The following is a 9430-nucleotide window of genomic DNA, read 5'->3' on the forward strand; positions in this document are numbered from 1 at the left end:
TTTTTTTTTTTTTTTTGAGACAGAGTCTCGCTCTGTCGCCCAGGCTGGAGTGCAGTGGCGCGATCTCGGCTCACTGCAAGCTCCGCCTCCCGGGTTTACGCCATTCTCCTGCTTATTCTGATTTAGTGTATCAACATTCCAAAAGTATATACTGAGGATTATGTCTAGCTTTTTAAACAGGCTTTGTTTGTTTTTACTGTAACTATTATTACCTATTTGTATTTTATTTCCACAATACCAATACAAAGGAATCCATGGGCTGAAAACCATTTCAAAAATGTATATAGAGCATAGTGATGGGGTTCAGGACACATTACCCTAAAACATGGTACCTTGGCATACTATTTTGAGAGATATCATGTGCAGGAAGGTCTCTGGGACCTTCCCTGCCATTCTCCCCTGAGCAGGTCATAAGAGGTGCCCTCCCTATATTGGATGAAAAGTACATCCTTATCTCTGAAAACAAAGTGTTGCAGAGAAGAATCTGAATAAACAGGCTTTCCTAAGTTTCTCCCAGTTTATTGCCATTAGATAGTATCTTTTTGTCTCCCTCATATTTCTCTACAACTCCCTGTTCTTCATCAGACCTACTATTAAAAAAACTAAGATTAAACTGTTTCTTCAGGTGTTCATTTCCTAATGAAGGCTCTCATGTCACATAGAACTTAAACAAATGTGTATACTTTTCTTTTGTTATTCTGTCTTTTGTTGTGCGGGCTTAATCCATGAACCTAGGATACACGAGGAAATATTTTTCCTCCTCTACAATAGTATCTATGATTGTAGTTTAATATCTGATTATTTTAATTTATTGAAATACTTCCATATTTTTCCTACGCAGCAAATCTTGCAAACAGTATTGTTAGCAATTTTACCTAAATTAGCCATACATAGCTCATTTAGAAAATGAAATTAAGCTCTAATCACTACTTCCATTAACATCATTTGGATTTAGTTTTTTTTTTTTAAATACTGGATGAACTTTAAAAAATATCTTACAGTGTAATGTAGTAACATATTTTAAACTATATTTTTTCTTTGCTGTCATTAGCATGATTTAGATCGACGGAAACAAGAGATATGACAACTGCATGCAAAATAGCCTGGATTTCCTTTCTTTCTCTCTTTTTTTTTTTTTTAATTTTTAGATGGAGTCTTGCTCTGTCAGCTAGGCTGGAGCACAGTGGCATGATCGTGGCTCACTGTAACCTCTGTTTCCCAGGTTCAAGGGATTCTCCTGCCTCAGTCTCCCAAGTAGCTGGGATTACAGGCACATGCCACCACACCCAGCTAATTTTTGTATTTTTAGTAGAGATGTGTTTTCACCAGGTTGGTCAGGCTGGTCTTGAACTCCTGACCTCAAGTGATCCACGGACCTTGGCCTCCCAAAGTACTGGGATTACAGGTGGGAGTCACCAAACCTGGCTAGGATTTTCTTTTGTTATAAAAGACATGGAGAAAATTGTCAAAATCTGAATAAGGTTTGCAGATTAGATAATAGTATTATATCAATGTTAACATTCTGATTTAGATAATTGTACTGTGGTTCTGTTGCTATGTTCTGAAGTAAGCATGGGTAGAGAGGCATCATGTCTTCAATTTGTTCTCAGGCAGTTCAGGAAAAGAAATGTGTATATATATGATATGTATAGATGTGTATATGTGTACATATGTACATATGTCTGTATACATGCATATATACGTGTATATGTACATATATACACACACAAACATATACAATTAAGGCTCTGATATAATCCTTAAGAATTATATCAAATTCATTAATGTTGAGTTATATGACTATATGCACACACATATATATATAAACGGAGGGAGATTATGCAAATGAAATGTAGTAAAATTTTAACCTTTGGGAAATTATGAAATCTTTGTACTATTTTTCTATAAATAAAATTAGTTGAAAAAAAATCTTTAAAGAGAGATCATGGTAAAATAATTAGTAAATTCCAAAAGTCAGCAAAAAGGTCACATATTAAATGTCTAACCAATAGGTGGTGCCAATAAGTACTACTTTTGTTTTAATGATACTAGAAAGCAAATTCAATGTTCAAAAATCAAGTGCACTGATCAAATTCTTACGAATTATACCAACTTGGTAACACTGAATAAAATGACTACATTGGTAAGTGTGGACCCAAAAATGCAACCTAACACTCTCAAAAAGCCTCCTTTCACCTCAGCCAAATAAAGAACACCATATATTTCCTGAATAGAGTTAAACTGCTCTCGCTATATATTGTGGTCTCCTTATCTAGGTAATTCCTTTCAACTTTCTGTGGGGGTTAAAAAGTATAGCTGGCAGGAATACAACCATGTACACTCATCTAAGATAAAATAAAGACTCTAGAAACTTACCTGAATAGCAAATAGGATTTCTTCTAATTGTAAGCTATATGTGCAAACTATAGAAAATATTTCAAAAATACATAGATAACATGAAAAGACTTTGAAGTTTCTCTTAGGACATACTGAACCATTGTCAATGATTTTTACACACTGTTTCAATACGTAGAACTTAATTTGCCTCAGTAAATCATATTGGCTCAGTCCAATTTCACATTCCTATAATTCAACTGCTGTCTATCAGAGGTGACATTTATAATAACCATTTGCTCAACAAACCTAAACCAGGCTCACATTAATGAATATTTTTAGAATTTCAAATTCTCACAACATTGCCTTTGGATTTAAAATTAATAAAATAACACAACTTTGGAGATTTCAAACTACTCAACCTAACTAAATCTAACCATGGAGATACAGTAATTCAATTTTTAAAAAAAATCTTAAAAAGTTAAATGGATCACTTGCAATTTTCTCCCAGTTTCTAAACTCAACTAAGATAGTGGTTAATGTACCTTTGCAACATAAGTCTTAGGTTAGAGGGGAAAAAAACCCAGTTAACTAGATGAATCCCTTTATTAACCAGACAAGATTACAACTCCAATAGCTAGGAGGACATCAATGAAGCATAAAGGGCCTGGAAATTAGCTGGCAGAATTTGTTTTCAAAACCAATTTCAAAGCTGTGTTTTTTTCTCTTTTTTTTTTAGTGCCAATGACTGAGGAATAGCAGGAGAAAGTGGGGAAAAACAGTACTTTTTAGAGTGAACTCAATTCTTTTGAAAACATTTGAGTGCACGGCTTCCGTTTAATCCACAATTCTGTGGCCCAGAAAGAAAACAGCGGAAGTCAACATTATCTAACTGCTGTGACAGCTTAAACATTAGGCACCCTAATTTCCCTCTTCAATTTCTTGTGCTCTTGCTTCTCCCACTATCTTGAAGTAAGCCATTAATGTGCCTCCCGTTCAATAATGAAGCTGAACAGCTCTGGAATCCCTATCTGCTGGCCACAGAACTTCCATTCCTCAACCAAGGGTATAGATCAAGGGGATACAGAACAATGATCTACCTAGACTGAAGAGTGGAAGCTTTGGTGGGAAGGAGTATAAGTTTTGCTTTTCTTTAAAATAGTTTTTAGGCTTCTTCCTGAGCTTCCACTCTCTAGAGCAGAATTTTAGAGTGAAGAGGCTTAGGGCTGGGTTTGCCTCAGCTTGACAGAGGCTAGAAAGGATCAGAGAGAGAGACCAGAGAAATAGAAGGCAGATAGATGCAGGCTGTGTGGGCCTGGCTGGGCCTCAAGGTTAAGAGAGAAGGGCAGAGAAGGGCTGAGGTCACAAGGACAGAAGAGCAGACAGGGCTTTGTAGCAGAAGCCAGGTATAAAGAGCATACATATGGTTGCCCAGGAATCTGAGCATCACGGTAGGCTGCAAAATGGTAATGGATCTTGCCAAAGGAAGGGGAACCCTTTTTACAAGGCTTTATGGTACAATGGTTTCTTTCATTCTTTGCAAAGGCTACAACACGTAGCTTTTCATTTCAGTACAAAGGCTGTAAATAGAAAAGGTATGACTCATGGGAAAGGGTGGTTTGGATCTCACTTTCTGGTAGGGTTTCACTCAGGATTCCAGTAAGAATAAGGAGCTAGTAAAGTTGACAAAGCACATGGAACATGTGGACACATCTAAGCATCGGAGGAACTGGCCAAGGAAACAGAATGTGCTTCCCTTCCTTCCTGAAGTTAATCAGAAGGCCAACAATTAAGTTAAAAGAAACCAGGAAGAGATATTAGCAATCAAATCAGCAGAGAGGAGATGAAGGAAACAAAGTGTAGAAGGGGTTGGTTCAATGATCCAACATATCAATAATCCAATTGTGTTATTCTAAAAGTCTTCATTAAGGAGATTAAATCAGGATCCATTTTGAAACAATGAAAACAGACAACTTAAAAGGTAAGGATAGAATATTTCAGATAGTGGCTTTAAAGTGGGTAAACAATAATAGCTAACACTAAACACGTTACCATGTATGAAGTCCTATGGTAAGTGCTTTGCATACATTTTTTTCTTTTAATCTTCCCGATATCCCTTAGAGGATTCAAATCTAGGATATCCTGCTTGCAGAGAAACAGCTCAATACTACACTATACTCTCTAACAGATGACTCCTGTCTGTAAGCAGAAGGAAATTTGTGGTTTGGTTTAACTGGAATCCTGACCTCTAACACAGGTCTTAAGGATACAGGATCACTTATGTTAGGGTCTATCTAGAGATATAAATCAAAGCCTATCATTGAGAACTTCACCAAGATTCAAGAGGCAATTGGGTATCACCTCAGGGTTTGGACAATGATATATTCAAACAACCTAATAACAGATGAATGTTGTTCTGCATGAGGCATATGTGAAGTGGGAAAGGGCTGGGAGATGAAAAGGAGTTGGGAAAGACATGTAGCCAACAGTTCAACATATCGTGGTGGGTCAAGACCACAGCTATGATGGTAGGAAGCTCAGGGACTACAAGTCAGAAGGTCAGGATTAGTTTGGGATTTGTTTATTCATATAGAGGGCAAATGCAAGTAAATTAACAGGACTCATAGGGAGAAAGAACAAGATACACAACGGATACCAACTCTTCTATTCACAGTTAATAGGCAGAAAGAAAGGAGCAGGGCATAATGGATTTGTTTGTGATCCATAGAAATTAAAAAAATGCTAGCCTTTAAACAGAGTCTGGAGTAGCACTGACTCAGAAGTATAATGTGAATCATGAATGAAATTTAACTTTCCCTAGTAACTATGTCAAAAAAGAAAAAAAGAAAAAAATTAATAGCATATTTTATTTATCTCAATATATCCAAAATGTTATCATTTCAACATGCAATCAATATGAAAATTATTGACGGGATATTTTACATTCTTCTTATTGGGCCAAGTCTTCAAAATCTGGTATGTTCTTTACAATTACAGCATATCTCAATTCTAGTGGTATACTAGGTTCATATCTAACTGTCAATAGCAACATATGGCTGCTGCCTCCTGAATTAGACAGCACAGGTCTAGGGTAAATTTAATGACAAAATGATGGTTACTGGTATCAAGAAACACCAAAAGCTTTAGAGTAGAACTGCATTTGGCTGAAAGTCTACCAATGAATTCCACAAGATATGTTCTCTAAAAAACAGCAGCTCTACCATCTTACTGAGGGGGTATTGAAATTAAACCATTTTATCCATAGACAATCAGGAGAAGTATATATATACACACACATATATATATTTATTTTAGATGGTGTCTCTCTGTGTCGCCAGGCTGGAGTACAGTGGTGCAATCTTGGCTCACTGCAACCTCCGACTCCCTGGTTCAAGTGATTCTCCTGCCTCAGTCTCCGGAGTAGCTGGGATTACAGGCACGCGCCACCACACCAAGCTAATTTTCTGTATTTTTAGTAGAGACGGGGGTTTCACCATGCTGGCCAGGATCATCTCAATCTCCTGACCTTGCAATCCACCCGCCTTGGCCTCCCAAAGTGCTGTGATTATAGACATGAGCCACTGCACCCGGCCGAGAATTATAATTGTTTTGTGGGAAAAGAGAAGACAAGCATACATAGTAGTTCCATGTTGTACTTCATTTCTCCTGTCTCCTGTGAGTCTTTTAGAGACTCTGCCCTCAATATTACGTACTCCAAGTGTCTTGTTTGTTTAGTGGTAGATGCAGGACTTTGTCCAAAGCAAAGGGCCATCTGCATCAAATAAAACTCAAGTTATCTCTCCAACTCTTGGGAGAAGGAGGAGAAAACTGACCTCACCACTTATTACAGTCTGAAGCATTGCCACATGTATGAGTTGGAGGTACTTATGGCTCTCACTGAACTGAACGACAAAGCTCTGTCTACAGTGATTTTCTCTTTGTGGGTCAGTTTGGTCTAGCAAGATGTGCAAGAGTCTGAAAAAAAAAAAGTGGTTTGAATTTAAATTCCAGTTCTCCTAATTGCCAGGTGATTTGGACTGCAACAAAAATATCTATATTCAAGGTGCTTTTAAAAATCAGTCTTAAAAAACAACGCATTCAGTTCAAGAAACAGCTTATTTAATTTGAAGTTTCTTTATGTCAATCAAAGCACATGACTGCATACTTTGTTTTGCTTCAATGTGGGTCTGAACGGTGGATAAGAACAAACAATATTCACCAAGTTTTTGTCACTGACCAAACCTAAAGATGTCATTATATATGCTATGCAATCTATATATGCTATATAATATAGTATATACTATATGTTACTAGTACAATACTGTGTACCTCATATGACTTATAGTGGTATATAATATTTCAGTTCCTCTCTGAACAAGCACACACACATTTTTCTTCACATGCCACTGCAGTCAGCATCACTTTCCTTTTTAGTCAACTTCAATGTGTGAACCTGTATGTTTGTCAATAATGTCAAAGCTCAAAGCCAGCCATAGGCACCAAAGCACATTTTTTTTTTTTGGTGGTGTTGTTTGTTTTTTGCTTTTTTTTTGAGACGGTGTCTTGCTCTGTCATCCGGGCTGGAATTCAGTGGCGCAACCTTGGCTCACTGCAAGCTCCGCCTTCAGGGTTCATGCCATTCTCCTGCCTCAGCCTCCCGAGTAGCTGGGACTACAAGCGCCTACCACCATGCCCGGCTAATTTTTTGTATTTTTTTTAGTAGAGACGAGGTTTCACTGTGTTAGCCAGGATGGTCTTGATCTCCTGACCTCATGATCTGCCTGCCTCGGTCTCCCAAAGTGCTGGGATTATAGGCGTGAACCACCGCGCCCAGTCGTAAAGCATGTTTTTATTGGACCTCACTAAAAATTGCTATTTATCAAACTTATTTCCACAGAATAGTCACAAATCCAAGCATCGTATTTGTCATGCAATTTTTAGCTTTCTTTTTTTTTTTTTTTACTCTGTCACACAGGCTGGAGTGCAGTGGCGTGATATCGGCTCACTGCAACATCTGCCTCCTGGTTCAAGCAATTCTCCTTCCTCTACCTCCCGAGTAGCTGGAATTACAGGCATCTGCCACCATGCCCGGCTAATATTTTGTATTTTTAGTAGAGACGGGGTTTCACTATGTTGGCAAGGCTGGTCTTGAACTCCTGACCTCAGGTGATCTGCTCATCTCGGCCTCCCAAAGTGCTGGGATTACAGGCATGAGCCACCGTGCCAGGCCGATTTTTAGCTTTCAATAACGACTTAGAGGTATGAAGACGTGGTACCAAAGAGCAAATTTAGATTATCTTTTTCTTTTCAACAAGAATGGAATACATTTTTCATAGGGAGTTATAAGTACAAGCCTATCATAGCATAGGAAGATGTACCAGAATGTTCATTGAGCATTTTTAAAGTTAGGAAGTGAACAGAGAGAAAAACAAAGGGCTGATAATTTCCTTCCCACACAGACAAATAAAAAAAAGGGCTTGGAATGAAAAGTGTAGGGAAAGTCAGACAGCCCATACACTCACCTGCATTGGAGCCAGTCAAGTTATAACGTGCATTCAGCTTTTTGATGATGTTCTCATGGATTTGGTACCACTCACTCTCTGTGTTACACCTGTGAAAACATTAACACTCTGTTAAGCTTTAATGACGCATGCGATCAAGCAGTGACCCTCATAGTACACCTGCCCTTTTCATTATAACCACTATAATGTACTTCCTTGGAGTCCCCATCAACCTGCTGCAACTGACTGTCAGTTTTAGCATGGTTGTCCCAGGATGATAAAGAATGCCCGTATCTGGTAATGCCTGAGCACCCACCTCCTGACAGAAGCAGCTGGGATTAACAACTCACAGATTACAAGTGGCCCCAAAACAGACAGAAATCTCAGAGAACAATGCATACAGGGGAAGGCAGCCCCAACTGAGTTCAACTCCCCAGATTCAAATTCTCACTATTAACCAAGCTATGTTCTTTAGGTGAGTTTATTTACTCTTGTCTTAATTTCCCCATCTATGAAACACGGATAATATACTAGAACTTTAAATAAACATGGGCTTAGGGTAATTCCTGACATACAATAAATGCTCAGTAAATTAGTTCTCAGTAGCAAGTCTCTGCTTACTGTAATATTACCAGGTTTGCCCAGCATCAAAATGCAGCAAATTAAGCAAAATGAAATTGACATTAACACAGCTTGTATTGGCAAAAGACTGGCAGGATTTACCAAAGAATAATAAAATTACTCTTTCAGATCTTCCACAAGGGGCATCTCTCCGTCTTTTCACAGCAATCGGTAACTCTTTCTCTTAGCTTTTATCACTCATTAGGTCATGTTATCTTTGTTTACATGGTGTAGTTCACCTGGGAGACTGTTAAGGTTCTTGAGGACTGGATCTAGGACTGGCTGATATCAGAGTTTCCTTTAGTACTTTGAATGCTGTGGATGCTTAAAAACTGTCAGTGGTATGAATGGATGGATGGTTGGTTGGCTGGCTGGCTGGATGGATGGATGTCCCTCTGCCTGGTAACTCATAATGATTTGTAAGCATGTGGTTCTGCTATCCATCCTTACTGCCACTACTTTCCCAGATTGGCTAGGGAAAACTCCCTTCATCTGAACATATGTGTAAATTCACTACTTTATTAGCCATGAATGCGTCCTCCCAAGAGGCCTGAACATCAAGATTCTGTACACTATCAATCAAAATCTCCCACAGTACAGGTTCTGTTTCCTAGTGATCAAGTCTGAGGCAGATAATTCACAATTATTTGCTTTCATATTTACCTATTTTATCGCCACAGGATTTTGCAGGATGAACATGATGGAGGTGATTTTTGAGCCAGTTAACAGTGGGATACCAAAATGAGCACCGAATCTTAGAGGGCTGGAAAATTAAGATGGAATGAAACCATCCCACCTGTCCAGTTGTAAGACACCAAATTGCCATTTAGCACGTTCTGCCTCCAGTTTTCTTATTTCAGCCCAGTGGGGAAGAAAGAAAGATGGCTCGCTTCCTATTAGATAGTTAAGTGATTCCAGAATTCATGCTTTTAACCCACAAAACTCAAAACTCAAAAAAAAAAAAAAAAAAAAAA

General features: G+C 38.3%; 1 protein-coding gene across 2 annotated transcripts in view; it reads right to left on the reverse strand.

Moving 5' to 3' along the window:
- DOCK4 (dedicator of cytokinesis 4) overlaps nt 1–9430 on the reverse strand; it is a 491532-nt gene that overhangs the window by 210115 nt on the left and 271987 nt on the right. For both annotated transcript variants that reach the window (XM_011999203.1, XM_011999202.1), the window contains exon 12: nt 7857–7945. In XM_011999203.1, the coding sequence (XP_011854593.1) occupies nt 7857–7945 (89 nt within the window). The remainder of the gene's footprint in view (nt 1–7856; nt 7946–9430) is intronic.

The sequence above is a fragment of the Mandrillus leucophaeus genome, unplaced genomic scaffold, assembly GCF_000951045.1.
Source record: "Mandrillus leucophaeus isolate KB7577 unplaced genomic scaffold, Mleu.le_1.0 Scaffold588, whole genome shotgun sequence".
In the NCBI taxonomy this organism is placed as follows: Eukaryota; Metazoa; Chordata; class Mammalia; order Primates; family Cercopithecidae; genus Mandrillus; species Mandrillus leucophaeus.